General features: G+C 47.2%; 1 protein-coding gene across 2 annotated transcripts in view; it reads right to left on the reverse strand.

Annotated features, from left to right (window-relative positions):
- Positions 1 to 10,532, reverse strand: part of HSF5 (heat shock transcription factor 5) — a 61,851-nt gene extending 51,319 nt beyond the window's left edge. For both annotated transcript variants that reach the window (XM_007068221.3, XM_043531303.1), the window contains exons 1-3: positions 9,908 to 10,532; positions 5,119 to 5,493; positions 2,483 to 2,580 (exon numbers count right to left, since the gene is read on the reverse strand). In XM_007068221.3, the coding sequence (XP_007068283.2) occupies positions 2,483 to 2,580; positions 5,119 to 5,493; positions 9,908 to 10,469 (1,035 nt within the window). In that variant the 5' untranslated portion in view covers positions 10,470 to 10,532. The remainder of the gene's footprint in view (positions 1 to 2,482; positions 2,581 to 5,118; positions 5,494 to 9,907) is intronic.
- Positions 10,533 to 21,059: the final 10,527 nt, after the last annotated feature.

Raw genomic sequence — 21,059 nt, forward strand, 5'->3', positions numbered from 1 at the left:
GAAACTGCAGAAGACATTATATACACACAGAGACCATGAAACAAAACTTCCTCCCACCCCACTCTCCTGCTGGTAACAGCTTATCTAAAGTGATCATCAAGTAGGGCCATTTCCAGCACAAATCCAGGTTTTCTCACCCTTCCCCCCCCTGCACCCACACACATACAAACTCACTCTCCTGCTGAGTTTGGCCCTAAATTTACATAAGTTTCTGTAAGACCATCATTGGTGGCAGGAATCACAGGCTGGGGGAGGCTGTGCCTCCCCAAACAGCCAGGTGTAGCCCTGCCCATGCTCCGCCCCTTAGGCTCCCCCCCCCCACTTCTGTTCAGTGCGGCTTCAGAATTGGGGTCCACCATCCACCCTCCAGGTGCTCTGCCCACCGTCCCAGTGCTCTCACTCTCCTGCTGGTAATAGCCCATCCCTCTTTGAAACCTCTCTTTATAATGACCCTACACTCTCACAAATCTTGGGAGAAAGGCCAGTCCTTGCCTACAGACAGCCCCCCAACCTGAAGCGAATACTCACCAACAACCACATACCACACAACAGAACCACTAACCCAGGAACCTATCCTTGCAACAAAGCCCGTTGCCAACTGTGCCCACATATCTATTCAGGGGACACCATCACAGGGCCTAACAACATCAGCCACACTATCAGAGGCTCGTTCACCTGCACATCCACCAATGTGATCTATGCCATCATGTGCCAGCAATGCCCCTCTGCCATGTACATTGGTCAAACTGGACAGTCTCTACGTAAAAGAATAAATGGACACAAATCAGAGGTTAAGAATTATAACATTCATAAACCAGTCGGAGAACACTTCAATCTCTCTGGTCACGCAATCACAGACATGAGGGTCGCTATCTTAAAGCAAAAAAACTTCAAATCCAGACTCCAGCGAGAAACTGCTGAATTGGAATTCATTTGCAAATTGGATACTATTAATTTGGGCTTGAATAGAGACTGGGAGTGGCTAAGTCATTATGCAAGGTAGCCTATCTCCCCTTCTTTTTTCCTACAAACCCCCCCCAAGACGTTCTGGTTAAACTTGGATTTATGCTGGAAATGGCCCACCTTGATTGCTGTGCACATTGTAAGGAGAGTGGTCAGTGTGGATGAACTATTGCCAGCAGGAGAGTGAGTTTGTGTGTGTGGTTTTTGGAGGGGGGTGTGTGGGGGGGGGGGGGTGAGAAAACCTGGATTAGTGCTGGAAATGACCCACCTTGATTATCATGCGCATTATAAAGAGAGGTTTCAAAGAGGGATGGGCTATTACCAGCAGGAGAGTGAGTTTGTATGTGGGGGGGGGAAGGGTGAGAAAACCTGGATTTGTGCTGGAAATGGCCCTACTTGATGATCACTTTAGATAAGCTGTTACCAGCAGGAGAGTGGGGTGGGAGGAAGTTTTGTTTCATGGTCTCTGTGTGTATATAATGTCTTCTGCAGTTTCCACGATATGCTATGCATCCGATGAAGTGAGCTGTAGCTCACGAAAGCTCATGCTCAAATAAACTGGTTAGTCTCTAAGGTGCCACAAGTACTCCTTTTCTTTTTACAAAAAACACACATTTATATACAGCTGTCCTTGCACGTATTTTTACAGTCAAGTTAATTGTATGTATTTTCAAAGTCATCCTCTTTCAATTCTATATCCCCCTCCCCAAGAGTTCACAGTACTGTAACTCCATGCAGCGTTCCCTATAATTTTTTGTCCACGTGCGGAATGAATTTTGTTATGTGCAACAATATGGAGGCGATGTGCAACGGCAATGGGGCCGAGGGGTTCGGAGTGTGGGAGGGGGTTCAGGGGGATGAGGGCTCTGGCTGGGAGTGTGGACTCTGGGTTGGGTCGGGGATGAGGTGATTGGGGTGCGGGACAGGGCTCAGGGATAGGACAGAGGGTTGGGGTTTGGTGGGGGTGAAGGCTCTGGCTGGGGGTGCGGGCTCTGGAGTGGGGCTCAGGATGAGAGGTTCGCAGTGCAGGAGGTGCTTAGGGCTGGGGCAGAGGGTTGGGGTAAAGGGGTGAGGGCTCTGGCTGGGGGTGCCCTCTCTCTGGGGTGCCCCAGCCCTCTGTCGCCGCAGCAGCTGGGGGATGGGGGAGGGGCGCCCCTCCATGGCTGCATAAGCTCTGTCTGGGCTGGGCTGGACGAGGCCAAGCCGAGGAGGGGGCACCTCTCCACGGCCGCGGCAGATCCTATGGGCTGAGCTGGACCAGGTCAGGTCACCTCTCCATGGGCCGCAGCAGCTCCGGCTGGGCTGGGCCGGAGGAGAGATGCTTCTCCATGGCCGTGGCAGCTCCGGCTGGGCAGGGCCAGGGGAGAGGTGCTCTCCACGGCTGCGGCAGCTCTGGCTGGGCTGGGGGAGGGACGCCTCTCCCCACCTGCGCGGCCCTTGATAGCCTGCTGCACGGCCGCATGGCTTAGAGGGAACTTAGGTCACATGGCTTCCTCTTGTTTCAACTTAGTGCACTCACCTGGAAATAGCTGCAGTGTGTGTAGGTTGAGGCTGTAGGACTGCCACAGCAACTAAGAGGATCTAGGTGAGTTGTAGGTGAGCAGCACTGTAACACAGCTGGAAAGAATCCAAACATAAAAGTTATCAAATTTCTAGAACCTCTGTTCAATATTGGCACTGCCAGCTCACTTCCAGAAATCTAGTATTACCTCCATAAGGGATTTAAAATATGTAAGATTCACATCTATTATCTTAATAATAATGCTTATTCTATGTACTTAGGCTATCCAGAATCTACTGCTATGGGTCTATGCCTGATGTGTGTATTCTGAGAAGTCAATCATACGTGGGCAATGGACTATACCTTTAGGAAAAATTAAGATGCTTAAGAAATCAATAATGAATAATCACTATAGCTGTAATGCAATTAGGAGTACACAAAGTGAAGGACTGTCTTAAAACAGGCTTGGAAATACACTTGAGGCATTTAACAGAAGGCCTGAATAGCATGAGTAGTTGACACAAAGGTCATAAGATTTAGCAATATGTATCATGTTATAAACACATAAGCCACAATAACAATAATCTGGGCTCAAAATAGCATATTTTATGTACTTTCTGGGTACACCTGAAAATACATTGACATGTTGAAATCATTGTTAAATGCACTGATGCAAATTGGCCATGTAAGAACCCTAAAATTGGTCCCTGGAATACCAAACATGGGCAGAGGGCTGACACTTAATAAATTATGGTCCCAGACACACATGGGTGTAAGGGAAAGGTGTATTTCCAACTTAGTTGAGAAGGTTGGACTGTGGAAAGCTTAATACCAAGCCCAGGAAAGGTGGGCTCCTTCTTCCTTTCCTCATCGCAGACAAGAGACTGAGTAGAGAGCCCCTTCCCGTTTCTTTCTCTCCCCTTTATCTCCCCCTCCCTGCTACTCTTCACAAACCTAACTGGTAGGAGAGTGCCAGTACAAAACAAGGATACAGAACTAACTGTGGACCTTCTGGGATGGTCTTAGCCAATGTACAGATGGGACGGGACGGGACAGGGAACAAGCCCAAGAAGATGTAGAGAGAGAACAAAGAAAGAGCTGAGAAGCAGCAGCACTGAGTTGGGGCAGAGAGACATGAGGGTGCAGTGTCTGAATGAGGAGCTGCTTGAGAGCCAGCTGCTGCACTGGTGCTTGCAACTCTTACGGATGCACAGCCTGGAGCTGACAATTTGGCTGAGACCATACAGCAAGACTCACCAGTCTGAGCTTAACAATGTATACGAGCACCAGAGCGCACAGACAGGTTGGACTGACCCAAGTGGGGAGGAGAAAGAGAGGATTGCATTGGCATGGGGCAGAGTCTGTGTGTGTCTAGCCAAGTGTGTGTGTGGGGCGGGTTATGTACGACATGCTGTATCTGGGCAAGGAAGTCTGCATAACTCCTGCTAGAAATCCGTACCTCAGTTTATTCCTGGCTTTGCCTGGGTTAGATCAAAGTATTCTTCTATTGTTACCGTGGTGCTTGATACAGGAATTAACTCTGACCTCCCCTAAGAGGGAGGTTTGGTGTTTGTTTAGAGGTGCACGGCTAGGACCTGCGATCATTTCCCCAACCCTGGGAATCCCCCACCTGACACATGTGTTCCAGATTAGTTTTGTGAGTATGCATAATGCGGGTTGTTCTTTTATACTTTTGATGCCTTAACAGTGTTGTGATTATACTTAGAAAGATTTTTATTAAAGCCCAGATCAGTATCTCTCTCTAAGTGCCTCACCAATTTCAAATCTCTGAAGCAATTCCTTAAGTAGCCACCTAAGAGACTGAACCAGGGATCAGTAGCTTGGGCATTTTGCACCCAATTAATTAAATGGCTATGAAAGCATGAGAAACTGGAACTCTTAAAACCCAGAAGTCTGAGTTACATACACTCCAAAATTAAATACCTCTATTTGTAACATTTACAAAAAAGAAATTTTCTCTTTTCCTATAATTCAAACAAGGGTCTTAAGACAATTTGCTTCAAACTTTCTGGACAAAACATCTGCTCTGGTCTGAAGATACATATAGAATTTTTGAGGCAATTTTTTTTGGGGTGGGGAGGAAGAAGAAAAAAGTCAAAAATAAAACTTAGACTGGAATGCATGCAACCTTAACTACGGTACTACAAGAATGATGGAGAGATAGATGTCACTTTCCATCTGAAGGTGCACAGATTACGGTATGAATGGCTCAATAGGAAAGAATTTGAGAAAATGCAAAAACGGTGGCACAGATTTTCAAGCAGGGTGAAATATCCTATCTCGGATTGTTAGGAGATCCTTTAATACATTTTCTCCAAGTCAACTTCAAATAAACTAAGTACATGTCCAAACTTCCCACCAAGAATGACCCTCCTCTCCTCTACCCTTGAAACTTGTCAAAGTGGCTTTCCAGAAAATCTGGAAGGCATGTATAGACTTCAGAACAGGGACAGTAAAGAATAAATGTTAAGAACTTGCCTTGCTGGGAGGTTCTCCCTGTTCTTTTAGGTTTGATACTCTTCCTTTCTATTCTAAGTCTTGTTTAATATGTATACATTAAAGTGCATTGCAGAAAAATAATTTGTTGATTTAAAATATCTTGATGAAAGGCAAATGCTAGACCCTTATCATACCTGTTGGGTAGTAGGTTTGGGAGTACTGTGCTGAAGGTGTGTAGTTGCTATATTTCTGGGAAGAACTGGCCATTGTCTGAGGTCCCTGTTGTATGTGCACAGAGGTGGCACTGGGTTGAAGAGTGTACGTGACCTCTGTTGGAAACCTCTGGAGTACAGGAAATGGAACCCCTTTGTCTGAAAATGTTGGGGAAGTCTCCACCTGCCCTGGAAGCATCCCAAGGGAGTTCTGCCATGTTCTGGGAGGGACTGGAGTCCGATCTGAACCTTTTGATGATAAAGTGCTGTGGTTGTGGGATGAAGCAGATACATAGGAGTAAGGAGATAAACTGTCTCGCCGAAAAGACCGATGAAACTGTCCTATTGTCAGTGCTCCTGCATGAAAAAGAATATATTTACTAGGATTACATGGTTATGAAATAAATAAAGGATCATAAAATAGAACGCTCAATCCACACACAGATTGTATTTCACCATATGAAGATAAAGTAATATCTGGCTCTAAATGTTGACAATGCAGCATTTCAATCCCCTGTAAAAAAAAAAAAAAAAAAACTTTCAGCAGCCAGTTCCCAGCTCCACAACTTGGAAAGCAATTTTTTGCAAAGTCAGCCAGCAAACCAAATCTGAATTATTTAGAATCTGCATTTTGGTAAGCCATATGGTATAGCAAACAAGCATGAAGTAGTATATCAGACAAGATGGAGTACAAGATTCCTAGGATGAGATTTTCAAAGCCACCTAAGAGAAGCCATTGGAAACGGGGTGTCCAAATCCTCTAGGCGGCTTTGAAAATCTTAGCTTAATTGCTTTATCACAAACTTTCTGATGGAAAGAACAAAGAAAAATCCAAAGATGGAAGAGTTAATAATAAACTCTAAACACTGGGCTTTACAACACTCTGCCTCCTTGTCTGACATCCCAGGACTCTTGATACCAGCCTTTTGCTCTCTGCAAGTAAGGTTTGGAAGTACAGTCAGCACTGCAGAAAGGGAGAGCTGCAAATTACTCAACCTCTACTAACCAATCTAAGGAATAGACTGTAGGTAGGAGGTGGCAATAGTGAGACAGGGAATAGGTGTTAAACGTGACTGGCAAAAGAGGAGATACTTATTTTATAACAGGCAGAGCTGGCAGCAATGCGACTACAGCTACAGTTATCCAACTCTTCCCACTACAAAACCTTGTTTTCATTTTTTTTTTTAAACTTTGCTAAATTTAAACATTTAGGTGGAAATTTTCAATGGTGGGAATCTGCCCCAGGCGGAATTTTGTGTAGAAAGTTTCCGCAAAAACGGTTACATAAGAACAGCCATATGGGGCAGACCAAACATCTATCTAGCCAAGTATCCTGTCTTCTGATAGTGGCCAATGCCAGGTGCCCCAGAGGGAATGAACAGAACAAGTATCATCAAGTGATCCATGCCCTGTCGCTCATACCCAGCTTCTGGCAAACAGACGCGAGGGACACCATCCCTGTCCATCCTAGCTAATAGTCATGAACTTATCTAGTTCTTTTTTGAACCCTGTTATAGTCTTGGCCTTCACAACATCCTCTGGCAAGGAGTTCCAAAGGTTGACTGTGTGTTGTGTGAAAAAATACTTCCTTTTGTTTTAAACCTGCTGCCCATTAATTTCATTTGGTGACCTCTAGTTCTTGTGTTATAAGAAGGAGTAAATAACACTTCCTTATTTACTTTCTCCACACCAGTCATGATTTTATAAACTTCTATCATATCCCCCCTTAGTTGTCTCTTTTCCAAGCTGAAAAGTCCCAGTCTTATTCTCTCCTCATACAGCAGCCATTCCATACCCCAAATCATTTTGTTGCCCTTTTCTGAACCTTTTCTGATTCCAATATATCTTTTTTGAGATGGCGCAACCACATATGCATGCAATATGCTAGAGGGGGGGTGTACCATGGATTAATATAGAGGCAATATGATATTTTCGGTCTTATTACCTATCCCTTTTTTAATGATTCCCAACACTCTGTTCACTTTTTTGACTGCCGCTGCACATTGAGTGAATGTTTTCAGAGAATTATCCACAGTGACTCCAAGATCTCTTTCTTGAGTGGTAACAGCTAATTCAGATCCCATCATTTTACATGTATAGTTGCGATGACGTTTTCCAATGTGCATTACTTTGCATTTATCAAAATTGAATTTCATCTGCCATTTTGTTGCCCAGTCACCCAGTTTTGAGAGATCCTTTTGTAGCTCTTCGCAGTCTGCCTGGGACTTAACTATTTTGAGTAGTTTTGTACCATCTGCAAATTTTGCCACCTCACTGTTTACTCCTTTTTCCAGATCATTTATGAATATGTTGAATAGGACTGAGCTCAGTACAGACCCCTGGGGGACATTACCATTTACCTCTTTCCATTCTGAAAACTGACCATTTTTTCCTACCCTTTGTTTCCTACCTTGTAACCAGTTACCAATCCATAAGAGGACCTTCCCTGTTATCCCATGACAGCTTACCATGCTTAAGAGCCTTTGGTGAGGGACCATATCAAAGGCTTTCTGAAAATCTAAGTACACTATACCCACTGAATCTGCCTTGTTCACATGTTTGTTGACCCCCTCAAAGAATTCTAGTAGATTGGTGAGGCATGATTTCCCTTTGCAAAAACCATGTTGACTCTTCCCTAACAAATTAGGTTCATCTATGTGTCTGACAATTTTGTTCTTTACTATAGTTTCAACCCCTTTGCCCAATACTGAAGTCAGGTTTACCGACCTGTAATTACTGGAGCTCATTTTAAAATTTTAAAAATTGATGTCACATTAGCTATCCTCCAGTTACTGGGTACAGAAGTTGATTTAAATGATAGGTTACAGACTACAGTTAGTAGTTTTGCAATTTCACATTTGAGTTCCTTCACAACTTTTGGGTGAATACCATCTGGTCCTGGTAACTTATTACTATTTATCAGTTTGTTCCAAAATCTCCTCTAAGTCATTTACAAAAATGAGGACAGGAGGAAATGTACTAAGAATCTTAATTCAAGAAAAGGAAGTTTTTTGTTTAGCGCTTCTAGGGTGCCCAGGCTTTAATTTAGGAACTAGAAATTTGTCGAGGTGGGGGAACACCTTGAGGTAAGACAGGTGTTTTTTGTTGCCCCTATGAAAATCCACCCAGACTTGCAAAATTATAAGACTCTGAAAAAAACAGCTTGGAAAAAATATTTTAGCAGTAAGGATAGAAAAGAATGGAAGGATTTTAGCGATTGATTTAGCTGGGGATTGGTCCTGCTTTGAGCAGAGGGTTGGACTAGATAACCTCCTAAGGTCCTTTCCAACCCTGATATTCTATGATTGTTTGTGCCCTTTTATTATTTATTTATGATGTACAAAGAAAACCTAAGTAGTATTTATCCTGCTTATCTATTACCAGGGGGCGGGGGAGGAATCAAGACTATCCAGCTTTGTCTTCCCTGTTTTTTCTGGAGGTGTTCTTGGAGAACCAGAGACCTGCAGTGGGAGCTCTCTCAGTCCTTGTCCTTCCAACTAAGAGCACTCAACCCAGAAGTTATGGGCTTGATGCAAGAATTATGATGTGAAATTCTATGATGTATTATAGAGGAGATCAGATTAGATAATTACAATGGTTCCTTCTATCTTTTAAATCTTCAACAAAGATCTTTTATGTTAAACAAAACAAAAATTAAACAAGAAGTCTAATTTAGGAGTCCCTTCCTTTCTCAAGTTTTACTTCCTGGGTATCTAAGGTGTTGTAATCCTAATAGTTTTCCAGCTGTCCATTGAGTCTTCGAGAAAACACAGGATGAACAAGATTTCAATTTATATTGTAAACCAAACCAAAAAAACCCCCAAAACAACAAAAAACTTTGACCGAAAGTTCAAGCTTCTTTTCACCTCAAAACCACTCATTTTTTTTTCACCTTTGCCTGTCCTCTGTGGGGGCGTGGAAAAAGCAAGAAGTGGGGAGCTCTTCAAAACTTCACTTGGACAGTGAGTAACCCCTCTGAGAAGACTGATTTCAAATCATATTTACTCCATTTAACCTCCACCCAACTCATTTATTCCTCTCAAGAAAATTATTTAGCTTTTAATTCTCCTTAAGACATTTTGCAGAATTATTACTCCAGCATCTTTGTTCCTTAGCACAAAATGGCCATCACACTCCTAGCTACCATTCAGACCAACCCATGGAAGACAAGAGGTTGTACGTGTGTACCTAGAACTTAGCAAGCAATACACACAAGATGCATAAGAACTAACAGAATCCAGATCCATCTGTGAAAGCTCTGCAGGGATAACAGTATAAAAACTTATTTTACTCCCTGATCCTGTAGATCCTTATACATATGAGTAACTTTATGTGTACATGAGAAACCATCCTGAACCCAATGTCATGTGCATAAAGCTACTCATGCTTATGGATATGATAGCGGTTTTACTCTATAGACAGATGTTTGAATACACAGAAACACCAATTGATAAAGTACAATTTTTATTTTCAACACAAAAACACACTGGAGAACCCTAAGTCTGTTCAGATTGGCCAATTCACTATTCCCTCAAAACCATCACCTCTCTCTGCACAGGTTCTCCCAACTTCATGCGTGTAGCTAACGAGCGGTCTAAACAACCCTTCAGATGAGGAAGGCCAAACGTACCTTGCTACCATCAGGCCCACTACCCCAGTGTGAATATCTTGACCCACCGGCCCTCCCCATGTTCCCTGTTGTGAGCTGCCACGCTCCTCACACCGCCCGCAGCGACCACGTGCCCCTGGCGCTGCCCGCCCCCAGCCTCACCGGGCTTCTCCGCCTTGCCGGGCCCCGGCGGCGGCACGAGTGGGTCCCCATGCAGCGAGGTGCTCAGCAGCCGCTGGAACCGGTTGGGTGGGCGGCTGGTCACCTCCAGGCCGGCCGCGAGCTTGGCCTTGTTGGCACTGGTGAGTCGCTTGAGGTGGACAAGGAGGTCGGGGCGGTCGCGGCGGAAGTGCGGGCTGTGGAAGTGGTGCAGGGGCCCGGAGGAGCCGCCGCCCGCGGGCCCGGGCGCGGCCGAGGAGCCGCCCGGCGGGCCCAGCACCACCTTGCGGAAGCCGTACAGGTTGAGCTGCCGGATGAAGCTCGTGAAGTTGGTGGTCTTGAAGAGCTCGGCCGAGGCGGCCGCGGCCCCGTCGCCCCCCGGCCCCGCCCCAAGGCCCGGCCCGGCGCCCAGCAGCTCGGCCTCGAAGAGTGGCTGGTCGATGAGCAGCCCCTCGCCGCGGGTGTCCCAGCGGATGGAGCGGAACCGCGGGCTGTTCACCAGGCGCCACAGCTTGGCCGGGAAGTTGTTGGGGTTGATGGGGGCGACCAGCAGAGGCTCCTCCATGGCGGCCAGGGGCCGAGGGGCGCGTCACGGCCAACCGCCGCCGCGCGAGCTCGGCCGCCAACCGTGGCGGCCGCCAATCAGCGCCCGCCGCGAGGCCCAGCGCATCTCAGCACGCGCCGGCCTCGCGCCTGGGCTGCCACCCTGCCCTCAGCGCGCCACTCTCTGGGCTGCGCGCCGGCCGCAGCTACGGCGCGGGAGCCGGCTCTGCAGGGGCTCCGCCGGCGGGCTCCCAGCGCCCCCCACGGAGCCCGATGGGGAAGCGAGAGCGGAGGTGGGGGACAGGGCGGCTGGGGTTGTTGGGGAGGCAGAGCCCATGGCTCTGACCAGCCAGTTTCAGAGCTGGGGTCTGGGTGGATTGGTTGGGGAGGTGGATTGGGGGATTTGGGGTGCTGCTGAGGCATCCCCTGCTCAGGGCAGTGGGGTTTGTGTGCGGGGTTGGAGTGTGCCTGGGTGCTGTAGGGACTAAGGGCACCCCAGCTTTCAGTCCCCCACAACTTTGGGGCCAAAATTGCTGTAATATCAGCACCCTGCCTCTTGCCAAGGCACAACGTGGGTTGAACCTAGCACTTGACATAAAAGGCAATAAGAAGAGGTTCTAAAATGGGTGAGGAGCAAGAGAAGGCTGAAGGAAGATGTAGGCCCACTACCTAGTGGGCAAAGGGCTAACAGAACAACACCAAGATGGGTACGCTGTTTAATACTGATTTTATTTCTGATTTGCTAAAAGAGTTAATTGTGATGAAACCCTTAACATAATTATTAACAACAAGGGGAAGAGAACAGGTTAAAGAATATTTAGTTAGATGCATTGTACTCAACAAGCCCTGACAGAATTCATCGTGAGATATTTAAGGAACAGCTGAATCAGTCTTGGAGGTATTAGTGGTATCTTCAAGAAGTAATGGAGGATGGGGGAGGTCCCAGAGGGTTGGAGAAGGACAAACATAGTACCTGCCTTTAAAAAGGGGAACAAAGAGGACCCAGAGAATTATAAACCAGTCAGCCTAACTTTGAGACCTTGAAAAATACTGGAACAAATTATTAAGCAAAAAATATTGTAAGTACTTAGCAAATAATAGTGATAAACGGTAGCTGACATGAATTTGTCAAGAACAAATCATGGTAATTCAAAAAATTCTTTTTTGACAGGGTTCCTGGCCTAGTGCAGTGGTTTTCAAACTTTTTTTCTGAGGAAGAAAATTGTTGATGCCTGCAACCCAGTGTAGCTGGGGATCAGGGGTTTGGGGTGTGGGAGGGGCTCAGGGCTGGGGCAGAGGGTTGGGGTGAGGGCTGTGGGGCCTGGGATGAGGGGTTTGGGGTGCAGAAAGCGGTTCTGGGTTGGGGGAGCTCAGGGCTGGGGCAGGGAGTTGGGATGCCGGAGGGGGTCAGGGCTCTGGCTGAGGGTGCAGGCTCTGGGGTGAGGCTGGGGATAAGGGGTTTGGGGTACAGGAAGGGGTTCCAGGTTGGGGGGGCAGGGGATTGTGGTGCGGACTTACCTCCAGTGGCTCCTAGTCAGCAGCACAGCCAGGTTGCAGATACAGGCTTCCCGCCTGTCCTGGCACCACAGACTGCTCTGCACCCCGGAAGTGGCCAGCAGCAGGTCCAGCTTCTAGGCAGAGGCATGCAACTCTCGCACGCCCCCTCCCCGTTCCTGTTGGCCAGGAACCGGCCAATCGAAGTGCCAAGCCGGTGCTTGGGGTTGGGGGCAGCGCGCAGAGTCCCATGGCCCGCCTTCCTAGAAGTCAGTCCCGCTACTGGCTGCTTCTGGGGCACTGCGCACTGTAGAAACAGGTAGGCACAAGCTTGCCTTAGCTGTGCAGCAGCACCGATGGGACTTTTAACCTCCCGGTCAGCAGTGCTGACCAAAGCGACCCAAGTGCCTGACATGCCACTTTGACCCGAAGTTTGAAAAATGCTGGCCGAGTGGATGGAGGGGAGCAGTAGACATAGTATATCTTGATTTGAGTAAAGCTCTTGACACAGTTCCACACAACATTCTGTTAAGCAAATTAGAGTAATGTGGACTAGATAAAAATGTTAAATGGGGGCACAACTGGTTGAAAAACCATACTCAAAGAGTAGTTATGAATTGTTTGCTCTCAAACTGGGAGGATGTATCTTATAAGGGTTGTTCTGGCTGCTGTACGGTTTAATATTTTCTTTAATGATTTGGATAATGGTGTGGACAATATGCTTATAAAATATGTGGATGACACCAAACAGGATGTGGATGGCATGCAATTTGGAGGACATCACTGATAAAGTTTGCAGATGACTACTCCTGGGGGAATTCTGTGCCAAAAAATTAAAAATTCTATGCACAATATTTTATTTTTTTGCAAAAAATTAAAATATAATGCCAGTTTCAGTTATTTTGGTAATTTATTTCATAATACTGTCAGCAATATGTCTGTATCAATACAAGAAAAGGAGTACTTGTGGCACCTTAGAGACTAACCAATTTATTTGAGCATGAGCTTTCGTGAGCTACAGCTCACTTCATCGGATGCATACTGTGGAAACTGCAGAAGACATTATATACACAGAGACCATGAAACAATACCTCCTCCCACCCCACTCTCCTGCTGGTAATAGCTTATCTAAAGTGATCATCAAGTTGGGCCATTTCCAGCACAAATCCAGGTTTTCTCACCCTCCGCCCCCCCCCCCACAAACTCATTCTCCTGCTGATAATAGCCCATCCAAAGTGACCACTCTCTTTACAATGTGCATGATAATCAAGGTGGGCCATTTCCAGCACAAATCCAGGTTTTCTCACACACACCCCCCAACCCCCTCCAAAAACCACACACACAAACTCACTCTCCTGCTGGTAATAGCTTATCCAAAGTGACCACCCTCCCTACAATGTGCATGATAATCAAGGTGGGCCATTTCCAGCATAAATCCAAGTTTAACCAGAACGTCGGGGGGGGGGCGGGGTAGGAAAAAACAAGGGGAAATAGGCTACCTTGCATAATGACTTAGCCACTCCCAGTCTCTATTTAAGCCTAAATTAATAGTATCCAATTTGCAAATGAATTCCAATTCAGCAGTTTCTCGCTGGAGTCTGGATTTGAAGTTTTTCTGCTGTAAGATAGCGACCTTCATGTCTGTGATTGCGTGACCAGAGAGATTGAAGTGTTCTCCGACTGGTTTATGAATGTTATAATTCTTGACATCTGATTTGTGTCCATTTATTCTTTTACGTAGAGACTGTCCAGTTTGACCAATGTACATGGCAGAGGGGCATTGCTGGCACATGATGGCATATATCACATTGGTGGATGTGCAGGTGAACGAGCCTCTGATAGTGTGGCTGATGTTGTTAGGCCCTGTGATGGTGTCCCCTGAATAGATATGTGGGCACAGTTGGCAACGGGCTTTGTTGCAAGGATAGGTTCCTGGGTTAGTGGTTCTGTTGTGTGGTATGTGGTTGTTGGTGAGTATTCGCTTCAGGTTGGGGGGCTGTCTGTAGGCAAGGACTGGCCTGTCTCCCAAGATTTCTGAGAGTGTTGGGTCATCCTTCAGAATAGGTTGTAGATCCTTAATAATGCGTTGGAGGGGTTTTAGTTGGGGGCTGAAGGTGACGGCTAGTGGCGTTCTGTTATCCTCCCCCCCAGAAGTTCTGGTTAAACTTGGATTTATGCTGGAAATGGCCCACCTTGATTATCATGCACATTGTAAGGAGAGTGGTCAGTTTGGATGAGCTATTGCCAGCAGCAGAGTGAGTTTGTGTGTGTATGGGGGTGGAGGGGGGTGAGAAAACCTGGATTTGTGCTGGAAATGGCCCACCTTGATTATCATGCACATTGTAAAGAGAGTGGTCACTTTGGATGGGCTATTACCAGCAGGAGAGTGAGTTTGTGGAGGGGGGGCGGAGGGTGAGAAAACCTGGATTTGTGCTGGAAATGGCCCAACTTGATGATCATTTTAGATAAGCTATTACCAGCAGGAGAGTGGGGTGGGAGGAGGTATTGTTTCATGGTCTCTGTGTATATAATGTCTTCTGCAGTTTCCACAGTATGCATCCGATGAAGTGAGCTGTAGTTCACGAAAGCTTATGCTCAAATAAATTGGTTAGTCTCTAAGGTGCCACAAGTACTCCTTTTCTTTTTGCGAATACAGACTAACACGGCTGTTACTCTGAAACCTATATCAATACAGACAACAAAAAAGATTCCCCCAGGACAGGAGAGTTAAAAAACTCCTATGACCACCCAGTTCCTGTTTCTCTGTTATGCTGTTGTTCGGTGCCTCCATCTAGGTGTGTCACACATGCCAGCTGTGCACATCTTGAGGGAAAAAACTGCATCTCTGGTCTCTTAGTTGATTCTCGTTTTTTTCCCTGCCCCTGTAGGGTTATCATGTAGAGGTTCCTAATAGGGGACACCGCTGGGGAGGGATGCAGTTGAGGGGGTGCTGGAGGGGCATGTGTGTACTGGGAGAGGGTATATGGTACTGGAGGGGGCTGTTTGGAGCTGCCCAGACACCCCCACCCCCTCACCTCCAGACCCGAGCTGTGGGGCATCCCCTGGCCCAGACACCCTGCAGCACCACGCCTCAGAGCCCAGCCACGGTGCCAGACACCCCCCGCTCTCCCAATGCTCAGCCAGGGTGCCAGACATCCCCATCCACCCCTGCCCACCCTCCCTCCCAGAGATCCAGAGGGAGAAACAGCCTGATGCTGGTCAGACTGGGCTTGTATGGAGTTTCCTGCATGCCACCTCCTTACTTCAGGATGTGCTGAGAACTGCAGCTGCCGGGAACCCACCAACTCTCCATCCCCTTCCCCCTGGAAGTGTCCTCTATTTGTGAGCTGGGGAGGCAGGCACTGCTGGGTGCAGCAGCCCCTATTGGCAGCCAGCAGCTCTGTAGCACCAATTCTCCAGGGGAAAATGTTCTGCAATGGAATTAATGTTCTGCACTAATTCTGCATTGTGTCCTGATACAGAATTCCCCCTGGAGTAAGAGGACAGAAAAATTGGGGGAGTGGTAAATAATGAAGAGGACAGGCAGTAGTGTAGCTAGGGGGGCAGCGGCCGCTCCTCCACTGAGCAGAAGTGGCATCTTTTTAATTCTTTGGCTCCTTTTAAATTTTTACTCACCCAGTGGTCCTTCACTCTCTCTGGTCTTCGGCGGCATTGCAGTGGCGGGGGGGATGTTCTTCAGTGCCGAAGACCGCAGCGAGTGAAGGACCCCACGCCGAAGTGCTGCTGAAGACCCGGAGCGCTGCCGGCTGAGTACTAGGGGGTGGCACTTTTTTCATCTCTGCTCCCCCTGTTTTTTCCACCTGGCTGTGCCACTGAGGACAGGTCAGAGGTCTGGATCACTTGGTAAATGGTGCACAAGCAAACAATATGCATTTTAATATGGCTAAATGTATACTATGACATTGCACCCCCTATTCTTCATAGTTGTATGATTATGATGTAATTATGACATAATTATGCATTTTATATAAGATGGTGTCATTGGAAAAGTTATGATTTGCTGAATATGCTCATTTGTATTCATGTATCATTTTTGTATCTGAAGTTATGAATATTGACTATGTATCTGTATTTCACATGTATGTCAAGTATCAGCGGGGTAGCCATGTTAGTCTGTATCCAGAAAAACAAGGAGGAGTCCGGTGGCACCTTAAAGACTAACAAATTTATTTGGGCATAAGCTTTCATGGGTAAAAAACCCACTTCTTCAGATGCATGGAGTGAAAATTACAGATGCAGGCATAAATATACTGACACGTGAAGAGAAGGGAGTTACTTTACAAGTAGAGAACCCGGGTTGACAGGGCCAATTCAATCAGGGGGAATGTGGTCCACCCCCAATTATTGATGAGGAGGTGTCAATACTAAGAGAGGGAAAATTGCTTTTGTAGTGAGCCAGTCTCTCCCAGTCCCTATTCAGGCCCTCTCTAGGTAAAAGAATAAATGGATACAAATCAGACATCAGGAATGGTAACATACAAAAGCCAGTAGGAGAATACTTCAGGCTCCCTGGACATTCTATAACAGATTTAAAAGTAGCCATACTTCAACAAGAGACTTCAAAGAGAAACTGCAGAGCTACAACTCATTTGCAAATTTAACACCATTAATTTGGGCTTGAATAGCCTATTCAAGGTAATGGTCTGTTAGGAAAAACAATAGGCCTTAGGAGTAGCTTATCCCCTACCTGGTGAGCCTCCCTGAGAAGGCTTCAGTCAGCCTGTAAGTAATGGTTGCTGTGACTCAGCAAGGTATGCAAGGGCATGTGACCAGGCCACATGACTCTGGGCTCCATTTTGGGATGTCTGTATTTTTCCACAAACTGGTCTGGGAACTAAGTTTGAAACAAAGGGTTCCCGCCATATGCTAAAGCTATATAAGGCAGGGAGTGACATAATCTGTTGTTCTTCACTCCCCCTCAACTGCACACCTAAGGCCTGGTCTACACTGGGGGGGGTGGGAATCAATCTAAGTTATGCAACTTCACCTGTGTGAATAATGTAGCTGAAGTCGACGTACTTAGACCTACTTACTGCGTTGTCTTCACTGCGGTAAGCCAACTGTTGAGGTTCCCCCATCGACTCCGCCTGCGCCTCTTGCTCCGGAGTCAACAGAGGGCGTACCAGAGTCAACGGGAGGGCGATCGATTTATCACGTCTTCACTAGATGCAATAAATCGACCCCTGCTGGATCGATCGCTCCTGAGGTAAGTGTAAACATGCCCTAAGAAGCTCCAAAAGAAAAGGACTTGGAACGGGGGTGAGGATCCCAAGCTTCACAGCAAGTGCAGCTTATGCCTTGAGAATCTGCAAGCCTGCTTGTATATCCGGTCAGGGTGAGAGATTGTTAATTCAAATCCTATCCTTCTAGTATTTTAGTCTTAGTTTTCATTTTTGTTTATTTACTATTTGTTTGATCTGTTTGCTATCACTTATAATCTAAGTTCCATGTGAGCAGGCGCTTGGGGAACCCACCCAGCCGGGACCTGCCGCAGTCAGGGAGAGATGCCCCAGCCCCAACTTAGCCCAGCCCCCAATCTTCTGGGGGGAGTGCCCCTACCCGGCCCCAGCTCAGCCGTGGGCCGGACCTGCCATGGCTGGGATGCCCCGAAACCGGCCCCAACTCGATTCCAGACCGGCTGGGGGAGGGGCACCTATCCCGCAGCCCCAGCCTGGGAGCTGCCGTGGTGTGGAGAGGCGCCTCTCCCGCCCCAGGCCAGGTGCTGCTGCAGGGAGAAAACTGGGGGGAGTCCTTTCTCCCCGCTGTAGCCCCAGAGCACCCTCATGCACCCCCAGGTGGAGCCCACACATCCCAACCCTCTCCCCCAGCCCTGAGGCCCTCATCCCTGGCCCCAACTCAGAGCCCACACCCCCAGCCAGAGCACTCATACCCCTGCATCCCAACCCTCTGCCCCAACCCTGAGCCCGCAGCCACACGCTGAACCCCTCAGCCTCACCCCACCACATTAATTTTGTTATGTGCACCAATATGAAGGTGATGTGTGAGAAAAATTAGAGGGAACACTGCTTATAATCATTTAAAATCTATCTTTTTGTAGTTAATAAGTTTATTTTATGTTTTAATCTAAACCAGTAAGTTTGGAGTGAAGTGCTTGGGAATCTTAGCTGGTGGGGAGGGGCTGTTGCATTTCCTCTTCACATTGAGGGAGGGGTGAACTCTGTGAGCGTATGCTGTGCAGTTCCCTGTGCAGTGCAAGACGGGATAACTTTGGGTTTATTTTCCACTGGGAGGGGGGTGCCTGGGGAGCTGGGGGTTATCTTTCCTGTAGCCTCTATTATTTGTTCATGCAGTGGCTGGTCAGAGAGCCTGCATATAACTGCAACTGGGTGTGTCTCTGCCTGTGTGACTGCTGGTGGAATTGTAGGACAAGGAACAGGTCTGCAGCTTGTCACAGCAGCACAGTGTGAGAGAGGCCCCAGGCTCGTGAGTCAGAGGCTCAGTACCGTCCAGTTCCAGGTGGCACCCCAGGAGGAACCTGTCACGGTGGTGTAGTCTTACAGGAGCAAATGCACAGCTTCTTGTTCTGAGTGAGATTTGCACTTCTTGCACTGGTGGTGATTTAAGTGGTGGCTGGAGATCAGTCAAAGAGGTTACCAGTTTGTTATTTTCTGTTTGCTTATTTTAGGCAAGGGAAGAGGAGAAAAGAACACAGACTTATGGAATTAAAATGGCTGGAAATTGAGACAGAGAATGCAAGACAAGAAGCTTCACACCTAAGAGCTATGGAACTGCAAGCCAAAGAAATGGAGGAGGAAGAAAGAGAGAGAGGAAGTGCCAGCTGGACTTGATCGAGAAGCAGAACCAGAACCCCCATGCTCCAGTTAGTCCCTGCTCTCCAAAAATCCACAAATGGGAATGGTTGTGTCCTGCGTACAACGAGACTGGGTATATTGCTGAATATTTTATCACCGTTGAGAGGCTATGTGTACTTCATAAGATCCCTGAGGACCAGACGATGCCCACTTTGGTTGCAAAGTTGACTGTGCCACATGCTCTCAAAGAAACTGAGGAACCACCTGATCAGCATCCTGTACAGCAGACAGGAGAAGATCAAGAATGAGCTCTCAAAACTGGAGACTCTCTCATACAAAACCAACCTTCCACAGAAACTTCCATGTGGCTGGACTTTACAAAAACAAGACAAGCCATTTACAATGCACACTTCACTTCTCTACAGAAGAAAAAGGACAGTAAACTATCTAAATTCCTACATGCCACAGGGGGCTACAACAGTGGTACCCTTAGCTCACCTAATAATATTGTAAATCTATCCAACCCACACTTAGCCCTGTGGAAGAGTCTGTCCTATCTCGGGGACTCGCGTTCTTCCCCACCACCCCCACGAATATGATACAGTTCTGCGGTGATCTGGAAGCCTACTTTCTTCGTCTCTGACTCAAGGAATATTTTCAACACGCCACTGAACAGTGCACTGACCCACAGGAACCCTCTTATCAACACTGCAAGAAGAAGAATTCTGCGTGGACTCCCCCTGACGATCAAAATGACAGACTGGACTTCTACATAGAGTGCTTCCGCAGATGTGCACAGGCTGAAATTGTGAACAGACAGCATCACTTGCCCCATAACCTGAGCTGTACAGAACGCAACACCATCCACAGCCTCAGAAACAACTGTGATGTTATATTCAAAGTGGCTGACAATGGAGGTGCTGTCGTCATAATGAACAGGTCAGATTATGAACAGGAGGCTGCTAGGCAACTCTCCAACATCACATTCTACAGGCCACTATCATAGAATATCAGGCTTGGAAGGGACCTCAGGAGGTCATCTAGTCCAACCCACTGCTCAGAGCAGGACCAATCCCCAACTAAATCATCCCAGCCAGGGCTTTGTCAAGCCTGACCTTAAAAACCTCAAAGGAAGGAGATTCCACCACCTCTGTAGGTAAACCATTCCAGTGCTTCACCATCCTCCTAGTGAAAAAGTTTTTCCTAATATCCAAACTAAACCTCCCTCACTGCAACTTGAGACCATTACTCCTCATTCTGTCATCTGCTACCACTGAGAACAGTCTAGATCCATCCTCTTTGGAACCCCCTTTCAGGTAGTTGAAAGCCGCTATCAAATCCCCCCCTCATTCTTCTCTTCCGCAGACTAAACAATCCCAGTTCCCTCAGCCTCTCCTCATAAGTCATGTGTTCCAGTCCCCTAATCATTTTTGTTGCCCTCCGCTGGACTCTTTCCAATTTTTCCACATCCTTCTTGTAGGGTGTGGCCCAAAACTGGACAGAGTACTCCAGATGAGGCCTCACCAATGTCGAATAGAGGGGAACGATCACGTCTCTCGATTTGCTGGCAATGCCCCGACATATACATCCCAAAATGCCATTGGCCTTTTTGGCAACAACGGCACACTGTTGACTCATAGCCAGCTTCTCGTCCACTGTAACCCCTAGGTCCTTTTCCGCAGAACTGCTGCCGAGCCATTTGGTCCCTAGTCTGTAGCGGTGCATGGGATTCTTCCGTCCTAAGTGCAGGACTCTGCACTTGTCTTTGTTGAACCTTATCAGATTTCTTTTGGCCCAATCCTCTAATTTGTCTAGGGCCCTCTCTATCCTATCCCTACCCTCCAGCGTATCTACCTCTCCTCCCAGTTTCGTGTCATCTGCAAACTTGCTGAGGGTGCAATCCACACCATCCTCCAGATCATTTATGAAGATATTGAACAAAACTGGCCCGAGGACCGACCCTTGGGGCACTCCACTTGATACCGGCTGCCAGCTAGACATGGAGTCATTGATCACTACCCTTTGAGCCCGACAATCTAGCCAAATTTCTCTCCACCGTATAGTCCATTCATCCAGCCCATACTTCTTTAACTTGCTGGCAAGAATACTGTGGGAGACCATGTCAAAAGCTTTGTTAAAGTCAAGGTACAACACGTCCACCACTTTCCCCTCATCCACAGAGCCAGTTATCTCATCATAAAAGGCAATTAGATTAGTCAGGCATGACTTGCCCTTGGTGAATCCATGCTGACTGTTCCTGATCACTTTCCTCTCCTCTAAGTGCTTCAGAATTGATTCCTTGAGGACCTGCTCCATGATTTTTC

This window comes from Chelonia mydas, chromosome 17, assembly GCF_015237465.2.
Source record: "Chelonia mydas isolate rCheMyd1 chromosome 17, rCheMyd1.pri.v2, whole genome shotgun sequence".
NCBI classification, from domain to species: Eukaryota; Metazoa; Chordata; order Testudines; family Cheloniidae; genus Chelonia; species Chelonia mydas.